This window comes from Lissotriton helveticus, chromosome 6 (assembly GCF_964261635.1).
Source record: "Lissotriton helveticus chromosome 6, aLisHel1.1, whole genome shotgun sequence".
In the NCBI taxonomy this organism is placed as follows: Eukaryota; Metazoa; Chordata; class Amphibia; order Caudata; family Salamandridae; genus Lissotriton; species Lissotriton helveticus.
The window spans coordinates 1,083,687,244-1,083,701,312 of NC_136067.1; the positions used below are offsets into that span (position 1 = coordinate 1,083,687,244).

Consider the following 14,069-nt stretch of genomic DNA (forward strand, 5'->3'; position numbering starts at 1 on the left):
AATGAGATCTACTCCTAGGAAAGTTCCTGCTTCCCTGCTGCACCATGAAAGTACTGGAATATTTCATGAATGGCCATAGGGGTCTGAGGCGTTTTAGCAAATTTTGACCCCAAAAGTTTCAAAAAATTCTCAGGGAGAAGTTTACTCTCCCATAAATCATCTACAAAAAATATGTTAACTTGTTTGCTTGCTTGATTTCGGGGAAGTATCACACCCCACCATTTACATAGATCTTTTTCCTCATGTAATGGGTATGAGATTAGCTCTCACCCATTTCTGGAAATGCTTATCCTGCCCTATTGCTAGGAGCAGAACTGGCTTTAGGGTGAGGCAACTGGTGCAGCCGCAGTTGGCATTGACTTTGGTGGGGAGGTGCTGTGTTTACAAATAATTTTAGGTTTAAAAGCACAAACTTCTTTGTGCATCAGTTAGTTTTCAGGCAATAATAGAAATATATGGATAACTCTGGTGATTAATGTTCCAGCTAGTGAGATTACAAAATGTTGTCTAGTTCCAGTTTTGGCTCTTCTTAAAGTAGCACAGAGGGTTAATGTGACTGCTGCAAAGGACGTGTACCATGCAGACCATAGAACTGAGTGCGAGTGAACTAAAAGTAGCACTATAAAAAATGTAAATGTACGGTTAGAGAGAGGCTATGGAAAGATGAGGTGCACTGTTGGAGAGTGGTAGTGAGGAATTTCATCGAAAAGGAGGCTGTTGGGGAGGAGAGCACCAAAAAAGACTGTTGTAACAGCCGCCACCAGGGCTCGAGCTGGCCCTGACTGGGAGTCTTAGCCCCAAAGGCCAAACTACCATGAAATGGAAATCCACTGTGCCTCACAAGGTTAGGTGTCAGATGTTAGACATATGCTGAGGTGCTGCTGTTAATAACATAGTTTTGAAAACCAGATTGAGGCAGGGTTGCATTAGAATGGCTGACACAAAATTGTGGGATAAATTACTGATGACAGTCACAAACAGATATGATGATGATGGCCACCTTGAACCTGAGGTATCATTTTCTGAGTGTAATGAACACTTAGATCGGTGATTGGGCGGGACCTGTTTCATAGTGGAGCAGACTCTGGACCTACGAAGATGAATCTATGTGACAAGATAGCATAAAGTAACAATGCGACAAATCAAGGTGCATGGTATTAATACAGAGAACTGTGATGAGACTTGTCGTTGTCTAAGAATGGAAATGCATCAGTCTTTAAACCCTGTTGTGTCATTGCCCTCATGGACAACTACTAGACATTCACACCTATATTGGGTGAGATACCACCCTTTTGGGGAAGTCGGTCAAGGGATTATGGCCTATCGGGAGGAGAAGCTATATGATAATAGAAGGGCTCAAGATGCCACAAGTAAACAACAAGGGGCAGTCTGTAAATGATCTAAAAAATGCTCTGAGATGGTTGGTAGAATTTCAGAAGTGGAGGAGCGTAACCGTATTCTAGAGCCTGAAATGACATGTATGTGGGAACAACCAGCTACCTTGATTCTGTGTTAAATGGAAATTGGAGGATTTTTGAAATCGTCTTTGGTGACAAAGCTTAAGCATTCTGTGCATACAGGAAAGAGCTGAGGGAGAGGACACTAAGATCCATACTAATATTATAAAGAGAGAGCCCAAACCATTGTGGCGGGTAAGCTCCGGAACCACAGCGCCAACCGGAACACCCAATACAGAGTTGGAAAGGAGAGTATCAGCAGATGGACATAGGCTATACACCAGCCCAACATATACATTAGAAGGGAAATAGAACGTTTGGGAAAAGTAGTCCGTTGTGGGCATGCGCGTTCTGCTGTAAAGCGATGGGCGTGTGCATACAGCGATGGGCGTGTGCATTCGGCAAAAGCCTGCGGTATTATACAGCTTGCCATAAGCGCTCTGTGTGGGACTAGCGTTCCAACACGAGTGGGCGTGCCCTTTGGCATTGTTGTAGGCGTGTGCCGTCGGAGACGCCGGAAGCATTCAGAAGCAGTTGTGGCGTTTGCCGTTGACGCGATGTGGGGCGTCCTGCGCCGTGTTTGGGGAGTGCGTGCATTTTGCGGCGATCGGGGCGTCGGCTGGAGCAGACACATGCGTTCGCATATTGCGGCAAGGACAACAAACAGAAGAGCACACGCTCGCCTTCAGCGGTACCGAACGAGGGCTTCTGAGCGGACGCACAGGCAAGTTTTGAAATAAATTTTCCTTGCCTATTACAACCATTGCGGACATTCCATTTCATCCCCGGACAACGTCGGGGCGGGCCGCTAGTTTGTTATAAAGTTGTTCCAAACCGCATTCCCAGAACTAACTGATTGGGAATGGGTTTATGAAGTACAACTGGCGCACAGATTTCTGCTTATGTTCGAACTGCCAACCCACAGAATCAACAACTGATCACAAACCGAAGGCCATACTGGTTTTCTTTGGATATGTTTTTTTACTTGGACAAAATTTTTGAGAACGTGCGACCAGAATCAAAGAAGGCGACCAATGGTCATGTATTATTTGTAAGGTCGAATTTCCGTCATGCAGTAGGAGAGAGAAGGTGGAGGCTATGACAATTGATTAAACCTTTTTAAGGAGAAGTGGTGTCAAGTGTTTCGTTCAAACCTGTACTAATGAAATTATTACAAATAATATGACTCATATCTTCACTCAGATATCAAGGCAAATGAGTTTGTGCACACTTTGATTGGATCTTAGCGATAAAGTTGAATATTGTGTTCTATTTTTGGCAGCATGTATATTATTTTTTTGTTTTTTATTTTCCAAAATATTTTTTATTGTTTTTCAAAAGAAGCATACATAGAGTAATACTGTACCAGGGTTATCATACGATATTTCTGAGGCAATCATAACGCATACTAAAAACGTGAGGTGAGGTAATTACGGTTTATTTTTTTACTAGGAATTGTCAGTCTTTGTGGAGTTCTACCCGTCACCATATCAAGAAGACCATATTCCCGCTCAGAACAGGAATAAGGACTTCCTCTATTAAATTAGCTTGGAATCGCGCTTTTAGGAATATAGGGAAGAGTTAGATAATGCTTCAATCAAAGAAGAGAGTAAGGGAGTTTGTTCACTCAGAGGTGAACTAGAGATCACTCCTATTCCCCTGGGAGGAAATGTATCAAAAACAATGAGAGGAGTATCCCCTATGAAGTTGAAGAACAGACGTATCTGGAGGGCAGGATTTTGGCAAGAAGGAGAAAATTCATCCTTTTGTTTAAAACCCCTCACTCACCAACCTAGTGGTGACATGCTTCATCATCGGGGTCCACCTTGGCGTCCTAGCGACACCAAGGTGTGCTGCGACACCTGTACTACAGTGGAGCGGGTTGTGACTGTAAATGTGAAAAAAAGTGTTAAAAATTGTCCTGGTTGTACTCAAAAATATAGTTTTAATTGTAGAGCAACTGAACAATGTTTAAAAAATACTGGCGAGATCCTGGGAGGGAAGTTACGGCCAAAAGGATCTCTATATGTGTTGAGTGGTCAACATGTTTCTACCTTAAGGGCAATCGCCCGGTATTCATCAGGACCAGAAGAACAGGTGGACAGGGGGTGTGTGCTCCCTAAAAAGCACACCCGTACCTTGATCCCCTGTGTACCTACTGGCAAAACGGCCAGTGGTGTATACTGCTCATTAAAATAAGTGAGCAGATGAAAGAGTGAAAAAGAGACCTGTAAGGAAAGAAAAGGAGGGTAAAAATGATCAGATTCAATGTTAACTTACTCTCCTGTAACGTCGTGCAGTGTCTCAGTGGGATAATATATGGTGCCAAAAGGGGTAGATCTCCAAATATCTTGATACCGTGGTGATGGGGTGAGATACTAATCAACATTTATGCCAATTAATGGTACACACGGGTTGCATGCGATGTGAATACGGCATATCTGAGTCTAATCATTCAGTATTTTGAGTGCCAGTATTGGTTAAAGCATGCCAACTTGAGCTGAATTGTGGATATCACGTGATGCCTGTGCTCCTAGCAGGATAGAGGATACCTGCGGTAGCTCTGCCATGGTTGGTGAATATGCAGTGGGGTGACATAAGGCATATCGGTATCTCGGTAGTGCTATAACCATTTGACAGCATCTGACCCACACGTGAGAGTGAATAACAATAAGTGTACATACAAAACGAACACACACGTAACAATGAGGAACAAACTAGAGCTCAAATGGTATAAATGGAGGCTTACTCGATTATGAGCTCACAGGGCTTCAACGGGCAGGGCGTAGGTTAAATGCCTTACACGTAACATATTCTGAAAGATTAAAGAAAGCGCGAGCGTTTTAAACCTCTGTACAGCGCAGTGAGCCCTGACAATGGGGGGCGGCTCCCTCGTTGGCCCGGTACATAAATGTGTACCGGGGCACTGACAGAGAAGATCTACTTACAGTTAACATTGAATCTGATCATTTTTACCCTCCTTTTCTTTCCTTACAGGTCTCTTTTTCACTCTTTCATCTGCTCACTTATTTTAATGAGCAGTATACACCACTGGCCGTTTTGCCAGTAGGTACACAGGGGATCAAGGTACGGGTGTGCTTTTTAGGGAGCACACACCCCCTGTCCACCTGTTCTTCTGGTCCTGATGAATACCGGGCGATTGCCCTTAAGGTAGAAACATGTTGACCACTCAACACATATAGAGATCCTTTTGGCCGTAACTTCCCTCCCAGGATCTCGCCAGTATTTTTTAAACATTGTTCAGTTGCTCTACAATTAAAACTATATTTTTGAGTACAACCAGGACAATTTTTAACACTTTTTTTCACATTTACAGTCACAACCCGCTCCACTGTAGTACAGGTGTCGCAGCACACCTTGGTGTCGCTAGGACGCCAAGGTGGACCCCGATGATGAAGCATGTCACCACTAGGTTGGTGAGTGAGGGGTTTTAAACAAAAGGATGAATTTTCTCCTTCTTGCCAAAATCCTGCCCTCCAGATACGTCTGTTCTTCAACTTCATAGGGGATACTCCTCTCATTGTTTTTGAAAGAGTTAGATAATAACATTGATGGAAATCAAGAGAGCTATGTATTCCTTCCATTCTGAGAAAGCGGTAGGGACTGATGGGATACCTTCGGAATTATGCAGTCTGTTGTTTCCACTATTATCTAAGCTCTCTTTGTGGCTGTTAAACTTAGAAAGTTCACCTGATTCTTGGGCAGCTGCTGACATAGTGGTTTTTCTAAAGAAGGGGGAGCCACTGGAAAATCCTTGATTGGCCTATTTCATTAATTAATAGCGACGCCAACCTTTATTCCTAAATCATGGCTACTCATTTGAGAAAGATCATTGCCATACTGACTTCCATGTGGCAACATAGCTTTGTGCTAGGAAAAAGGACAGTGGACCACATTAGGCGAGCAATTAACTTATTTGTGTTAGCTGAAACTCGATATACACCATTGGCAATAATACTGCTCAGCACAGAAAAAGAATTACACCCTGTCACATGAGCTTACCTATGAGAAATTATGCCAAAGCTCTTTTCATATCTCACATTTTAAAGTAGTTCTGCCTGGGACTGATTTTATTCTTCACTGTTTTAGGCTGTAGCTGAAAACTGCCATTCATAATGAATGAGTTGTCAGGTCTGTCTGGCTGTTATTCTGGCTTGCTTCCTGTGCTTTTAATTGCACCCAGGAGATGTCAGGAGTGGCATTTGTTCATTAGTCTGACATTCTTCTGATGAAGCAAAATATCCAGAAAGGTTAGGTGTTCTCTGGTTGCGCACTGCTTCTGCTTCTGCGAACATTACCTTTGACAGAATAAAGTCTCCTTAGATTTCAATCAAATGCTGTATCTGCTTCCCTTATTCCATACCGCACTACTTTCTATAAAGGTCACATGAGATTGGTATGCAGGCCTTGGGAAGGTATCCATTTATGTTGGCTGGCTAAAAGCCGAACTGGCATCTAACAGGCAGCAATTGTATACAACATTTAGAAACGGAAAACTTGCAGTTAAGTTGCAAATAACACTTTTGTAGCATTCATCATGATCATTACATTTTTGATAATTTTTTTCTCAAACCTATTTAATAGCCATTTTAGTTCCGTATCCAACAGGAGTTTTGACATTTATCAATGCATACCACATCACCAAAGTATAACCCATCCAAAGGAAATGTAGGTTTGTGCTTGCTATTGTTCATTCCTTTGGCGAGGGTCTTCAAATATGTATACTCTTTGTTTGTGTGAAACTGCGCAACATAGGTAACGTAGTAACTAACTAACTACACTGTGGGGTCAAAGCTGTGTAGCCATGTCAGTAATGCAGAGTAATTGTCTGGGGAGTGTGGAGTGTAGGGTAGTTGTTTACTGTTTCTTGTTGGGTTTCAGGCTATTACTGCCCTCTAATCGTGTCTTATCAATGCTGGGAGAGGGTAAATGATATGTAAAGGCGGTTCCCATGTCTCCTATCTTTCAGTACCCAGGGGTCCAGGTGTATTAGTGATCTTTTTTTAGGACTTTCTTGTAGTAACCAACCAGATGTTCCCTCGTCAACCCTGTTTGTCTCTTGCTTAAGTATCGTTAACATCTCCCTCTTCATCGCTCTGATCCCGTTTTGGGTTTTTACACGCATCTAAGATCTCTCTCCAGTGCCCTGCAATAGGGCGTTGTCTCAGCCCTCTCATTTCTTCCCTTGCTAGGACTCTGCCCTCTGCCCCAGCCCAATAGGTCACGTCTCGCTTCCAGGTGTCCATTGTCAGTCCAGTCCCAGACTTTCGGGTCATCGCTATTCGTCTTCTAGCCAGGACCAATGCTAGGTCCACAAATCTGTTACCCACCTTCCATTTGGGCAGTCTGGGGAAAAGCCCTGATAGGCACACCCCAAGTCTGTGTTCCAATGTGCATCCCACCATTGTCCCAGAGAGCCGCAAACCCTCTCCCAAGAACCCGAAGAGCCCGGCGCAGGCCCAGGTCATGTGCACAAAATCTGCATTATCAGGGGTGCATCTGACATTTGCATGTGTCACCTCCATAGACCATTCGCAGTCTGTGAGGTGTCATATAAGTCATATGGGTATAATTGAATTGTATATATTTAAGTCTCGTATATTGTGAGACTTTTTTAAGATATGCAAAACATTTGGCCCATTCTAGATCTGTGAGGTCTCTTCCTATTGTCGACCCCTAGCGGTTGGGTAATTTCATCAGAGGCGTGCAGCCATCCCCAGCTGTGAGGTGTACAACCATTTTACCTGGTGTCTTGCTGTGCCCAATGTTAAGACTGTGTGTAATACTGCGTGCGTCTTCCTGGCCCCTCCACACAACTCCCTGAAGGTGCTCAGCACTATCGCATTGGTTAGAAATTGGCCTGGTTTGCCTGGTTGTAAGATATAACTCTCCAACAAGTCCCCGAAGGGGATCAGTGCAGAGTGTTGGTAGCAGTTCCCCACTGACTCCAGTCTCGGTCCATGTCTTCAGCAGGACTGGGGTGAATGTTGTCCTTGGGTTCCCGTAGAGTAGACCAACCAGGGGTAAGGCCGAGGTGTATAAGGGTGTATCCCCCGTCTTCGAAAAGCAGCTAAGGCTGTGGTTTGTAACAAAGATAGGTGGGGGATGGTCACCGCTGAGTCAAGCATTTTAGTCAGTAGTAAATCAGTGCGGGTCCCAAGGTCGGTTCCCTCCGAGCCCGCTATGACCAACCACTACGCTAGCCATTGCAGCTGTGAGGCCTGGAAATGAAACTCGAAGATTGGGACCCCAAGGCCCCCCTCTGCCGATGTACGTTGTAAGGTCTTTGAATTCACCCGCTGCCCTCCCTTCTCCCATATACCATTACATTTTCGATTTGAAGCAAAGTAAATAATTGGGACCATGACCTATAAAAATGTGATAACGTTTGCTTTCTAATCATGGGCTTTACTTTCTTTTTTTAGAGGCTGGTGGATTTAGTAATACATCCCTAATACTCTTACATCAACTGGAGGATAAAATGAAGGCGCATTCTTTGTTCATTGATTTCATTCACGAGGTAGGGTTTGAAATAATAGTTTATGAAGCATTTTCAGTGAATGTTTGTAATTTCTGTTGCCTCACCTAACAATTTCCTCTTTTCTTTACTAGGTGGGCTTGTTTCAGCGCCTCAGCACATACTCAGTAAGGGGAATGCCTATGGCAACTCGGTTATTGATTTGTGAACATGCAGAGAAACTATCTGCTGCCATTGTTTTGAAAAACCACCACTCCAAACTTCCTGCTCTAGTAAATGCTGCCATAATGATTGCATTGGATAAGAGACAGTGCCCCATTCCACAAAACCTCACACCTGCTGATGTCTTTTTTAGAGAGGTAATGTTTTTAAAAAAAAATCAAGTTAAGTATTTATTCGAGTTGTTATAAATTAGTAAGAATATGTTCAGAGACAGCTATTGGAAAACATTGTTCGTCTCTTATGTTTTATTCTGCACAGTCCTATATAAATGAAGAGAATAAACATTGACTAAAATAATGAAAAATAAAATAAATGTTTCTTTAAGAAGTCTTTGTTAAACTTCTCTCCTGTTGGTGCGGTTATGACACGTTTGTTCTGGTAATTTGTTCAGGGCCCAAGAACTGGACTATCTTTCAATGAATTGAGGAGCAGTCAAACGTATCAAGTAGATGATCTTGTCACTCTCCCTTGTCACCTTCATCCTGGTTTCAGCACTGAGGGCATGTTCGGTAATCATTTTGCACTTTGCCAGAAACGTTGGTCGATAGCATCATAGTTCCAGTAAACCAGAAGGTCAATAGAGATCCAGAGTCATACAAGCCTTTAAGCCTAATAAATACAAAAGCCAAGATTTTCTCTAACATTATCATGGAAATCATCTGAGAATGGGAAGATGATGAAGGCACCCTGGTCATCTTACAAGGTGGATGTAGAACTTGCCACCATTGATCAAATCTTCACCCTCCAGCAGCTGGTGTAAAAATAGAAAACAAATCAAACACATTTAAACAGAAAAATGAATGCCTATGTGCAGCTTTCGTAAAATTGTCAGCATTTGTTTTGCATCGATCAAAATGAACTATGGGCCAAAGCCGTGAAAACTATCCTTAAATCAATCCACAATCTTACTAATTGAGAAGCTGAAGAGAGATGCAAGTGAGGTATGGAACAAATGCCCACCTGGTGCCAACATTTTCCGTACAAGCAAAGGTAAAATTAGTCTTCTTCATTTCAATAGATAAGTAAACAACTTCCCTGATGAACTTTTGGAAAATGTCCCTGATACACCGAAATTAAAAATTTGTCGGTTCCAGTCTTATTTTTAGCTAATCACTTTGTCCTCTTGGTATGTGCTCCAAATGCCATTCTATAATTGTATTTTAAACTTAAAAATACTCTAAGGAGATCAGTATAACTATTAACAAAGGCAAACATAAGATCATGGTCTGGGGCTCTCAAAAAAATAAATCTAGATTCAAGCAATACTAGCTGCAAAGGGATGTAATATAAAGAGTACAGACCTTTATTTGCCTGGATATCATTTCCACCGCCTCATACTCCTGTAAGCAATATTAAGAGCAGTCCTCATGGAAGATGAGTCCGTTTCCAAGGGGCTGCTTCATTCATTCGCTGCTTTGGAAGATTAGTTCTGTTGCCTACCTTTCAAAACTAAAGCAGCAAGCATTGGCAAAGGCAATAGGTCATGCCTTTGGCAATACCTTTAGCCGATCCCGCGCTTCACTGGCAAAAAGAAATGTGTTTGCTGATAGGCAAAAAAACAAGGTGAGGACATAGATGTGTGTGTATGCGTCATGAAGCCTTGATGGCCCAGTGTGTTTATATATGCACATGCATGCAATATTGTGTGGGTACCCTTTTCATTTCCTTACTGTTCCAGGATGGTGGATGCCACTTGGAGTGGTAAATAAAGAAGTAAATAAATGTAGAGTATGGGAAAGCACATACATAAATGGAGACCTAAGTGACAGCTGGCTGGCCCTAAATAAGCTGAAAAATATTTTTGAAATGACAGCAATGGGAGCGTTGGGGTAGCTATGAATGAGCAGGTGGGCAGTGGATAGGGGAGAAATCAAAGTGGGGTAACAATGGGAAATAGACTATAGAGCACCAGAGGAGTTTGAGGCAATTGATGTTGGAAGGAATAAAAAAAAATCAAAGAGCATGAATATATGCTACCCAATCGCTGGGGAGTGGAAAGAAAATGCAATTCATCTCAGCAAACTCTCAGAAATTCAGACATTTCAAACGTTTAAGAAGAGTGATATGTGCACCAATATCTGACCCAGATAGTTGAGCTTAATTGCTGTAGAGAGAATGGTAAACTGCACCGATGTCCTTCATGTTTCGGGATATGTCTAGGATGAGGAGCAATGTAGAGACATCTTTACAGCATACACTAAGGTAATAATGGTAACATTGTCATGCTAGCAGGCCTAGTGAAACCCTCAGTGCATCTTAACATTGTGCCTGTTTTATATTAAAAGAAAATGTATATGAATACTAAATCTGTTGTAACTATGCAGATATGTTGGTATACATATGCAAATTGTACCTTTCCTTCAAAACCATTACGGATTTTCTTAATTCATCCCGGATGACTTCTCATCTTGCTTCATTTACTGCTAGTTTGGTTTTTATAGTTTTATTTTCGTTGTATAGATTCCTGCCGTATTACCTAAATTCCTTTTGTTTTGACATCTGTGCTCCTTTTTTGGCACCCCTTACTCTGTGGTTGACAGGAGAACTCGTAGCTTTGTATTTTCCCACAGAGGTATAGCAGTGATGGTAACAACAAACTATTGCATAAATAAATTGTTTCTGGTTGTATATTTGCGTGTTTTACCAAATTATGATCTCATATATGTATTAAACAGGGTGCCAGCAGGTCCTTATACTATACCGTGCTATACTTACAGTACTATACTTTATTCTAGCCCTTAGGTTTTAGAGTATCAAGAAACTGGTTTCCTGATCAGACTCAAAATATGCATCTTTCCCAATGCTCCATAGGTATAGCAACCTATGATTTCTGAACTTGGCTGGCACAGTATATAGAATGGAGCAACTGTGCATACCTACCTGTTACATTGTATTACAACTTGCCCAGTTAAGTAATATACACAAATTGGGTGTGTTGACTTTGTATTACATTTTGCTGTGGCCTTACCAGAAAAGTCCTTCTATTCTTGGGCTTGGAGGTGAATTCTACCTGCCATTGTAACAATGTTTAGACAATGTAAAGTATAAAGTGACCCTATGCTTCTATTACCAGTTTTGTATGCCATATACTCCATTAAACATGCAGCAATCCTCTGACATCACTATAAATACATGTCTGTTCACACTAACCCTAATTCTGTGCTCTAAACAACTTAGGGTTATTCCCCTTTTAATTTATGACTGTATGTATTATAACATGCTTTTTCACTATCTCAGCATGGCTTCAGTTAAGGCAAACTGAGCCTGTGTTTATTGATACAATAATATATAAGGGAGGGTCAAATACTTCTACCAGTATTTAACCCCTGTTTTAAAATCCTAGTGCCTCCTGCTTGCCTAAAGAATGCCTGCAATATAAACTGTAGTGTTGAACAAAGTCTTAACTGATGCCATAGCTATGGTATATAGTAATACAAATAAAACCTGGTCCAGACATGATATGTGTGCAAGAAATTCTATTTTGTTCGAGGCATATGAGCTGTAAATTGTATACTTATGCATAGATCGCCATGTGGTGTTAGGCTAGAATGTTTGCACGTTGTTTTTATCTTGGAAGAAGTCTTTGTAGTCACGAGGTAGGCGACTCCTTCTTAGGACGATAGTGCGCATGGGCATCGACTCCATCTTCATATTGTTTTTTTCCGCCATTGGGTTCCGATGTGTATTGCTGCGCTCCGGTTCGGGATTGTCTTTGAACCCTTTCGACTCGCAATCATTGCCCCTCGACGGTATTGTTTCGATCACAGGTTTCCCCTTCGACGCACATCGTTGAAATCAAGCAACTTTGATCGAGAGCTTCGACGCGGGCCACAAGGCTTACCCGCGCCGTCCAAGCAAGCAGTAGAGGGAACGATGCCCCGGGTGTGGTGCTAAATTTCCACACGCAGACCTACATGAGGTTTGTAATCTGTGCTTATCCACAGAGCACGAAGAAAGTAGCTGCGAGGCCTGTTGATCCTTCTGATACAAGAAAACGATTTGTGACCGGTGCCGGACATCTTTGGAGAACAGGGTGATTCTCATCAGCCCAGCGCCTAACAAGAGGAAGAAATCTCTGTGTCTAAAGCTGACGATTTCGACATGGAGGAAGACTCTCCCATCACTCCAGGTCAACGAACTGTGAGTAACAAGCCCCATGTCACTGAAAAACACATGAAGGCTCCAGTACTACCTTCACCCTCAGGCCTAGGGAAACACCAAAAACATGGTTCAGATGCCCGCCCTCCGGCCCCCGGCTACGAAACCAAAAGACAAAGCTTCCAGCTCGGGATCTAGCCGTCCCCACGGTACCGAAACTCCATCTCCGGCACTGAAAACCAAATCCAAGCATGGATCCGATGCTTCGATACCGGCACAGAAGTCATCTTTGGCACCGAAAGACTCCGACCCAAAATCTCATAAACTAAAGATTTGGGAACCAGCAATAACTAAACCCAAATCTTCGGAGCCAAAACCCAAAGATAAGTCTTCGGATCCAAAACCTAAAGACAAACCTTCGGAACCGAAAGTTACAAAAGACAAGCCTTTACACAAACCTTCGGAGCATAAACAACATGCACCAAAGGATTTTGACCCGAAAAAACAGACTACCCTTAAAATACCCTCTGAAACACCCAAAGAGAAGGAATTACCACCTAAAGTACTTCCTTTACAAGAACCAATGGATCCCAGGCAAAAGAAACTGCATATTGATCCAACAACTAGACATCTTGTAGCAACCCTTCCTAAGAAACGAAAACAGGACATTTCAGAGGAACACCATATACCTCCCGTAAAAGGTAAGGACATGGATACTAACCCCTCTCCCCCTTACACACCTCCCTCTCCTCCACTTATTGATCCTAACTTACTAATATCTCCATATAACTCACCACCACCTCATTTCTCCCCTGAACCACAAGGGGATAATGACACAGATGACGATACTGGTCGGGTTGGGGACAAGGACGGGGATGGGGATAATGACCATCACACCATTAAACCATACCACAAGACCCAGATCCATGGGACGACTATGATAAAGACCCAGACAATAGTAATGATCCGGACCAATATCCCTCCAGACCATCACCACCTGATGATAATATAGGATTCGCACAGCTTATCAATAGGGCTGCTCTATATCATGGAGTGGAAATACCCCCTGACCCATTAGAGGAGGATTTCCTCATGGAAACGTTCGCTCCATCCCAAAAATCTACTAATACATTGCCAAAGTTAAAAGGCATGCTAAAGCATACTAATGAAGTATTCAAGGACCCAGTTAGAGCACGAATACTTACCCCAAGAGACGACAAAAAATATAAAGCTGCTCCTACAGACACAATTTATATTAGAGGTCAAGTCCCCCCTGACTCCCTTGTTGTATCTAATGCCCGCAAGCGAGCCAATTCACAAGCCACAGGCGATGCACCTGCTCCTGATAAGGAGTCAAAGTTTATAGATGCATCAGGCAAACAAATTGCGTCACAGGCTGCTAATAGTTGGCATATTGCCAATGCGCAAGCCCTCCTAGCACACAATGACAGAGCGCACTATGATGAACGAGAAAAGCTAATATAGCATTTTCCAGATCAATACAAGGGTAAAGCCAACGACCACATTCAAGAGGGTAAATTAATTGCAAACACCTCTATAAAATGTGCACTTGAGGCTGCTGACACAGCATCCCGTGGCATTAACACCAGCATCATGCTACGCCGCCTTGCTCGGCTTTGAATCTCCTGATTCAAACAAGAGGTACAGTCAGCTATATTGAACCACCCCTTTGACCAAATATCTTTTTGGACCAAATGTAGATTCTTCATTAGAAAAAATGAATAAAGATACAGAAACTGCCAAATCTATGGAATCCCTACAACTATCCTCTA

General features: G+C 42.6%; 1 protein-coding gene across 1 annotated transcript in view; it reads left to right on the forward strand.

Annotated features, from left to right (window-relative positions):
* Nucleotides 1-14,069, forward strand: part of NUP133 (nucleoporin 133) — a 1,231,428-nt gene that overhangs the window by 645,055 nt on the left and 572,304 nt on the right. Inside the window, exons 14-15 of the mRNA XM_078648729.1 lie at nucleotides 7,904-7,998; nucleotides 8,091-8,315. Coding sequence (XP_078504855.1) covers nucleotides 7,904-7,998; nucleotides 8,091-8,315 — 320 coding nt within the window. The remainder of the gene's footprint in view (nucleotides 1-7,903; nucleotides 7,999-8,090; nucleotides 8,316-14,069) is intronic.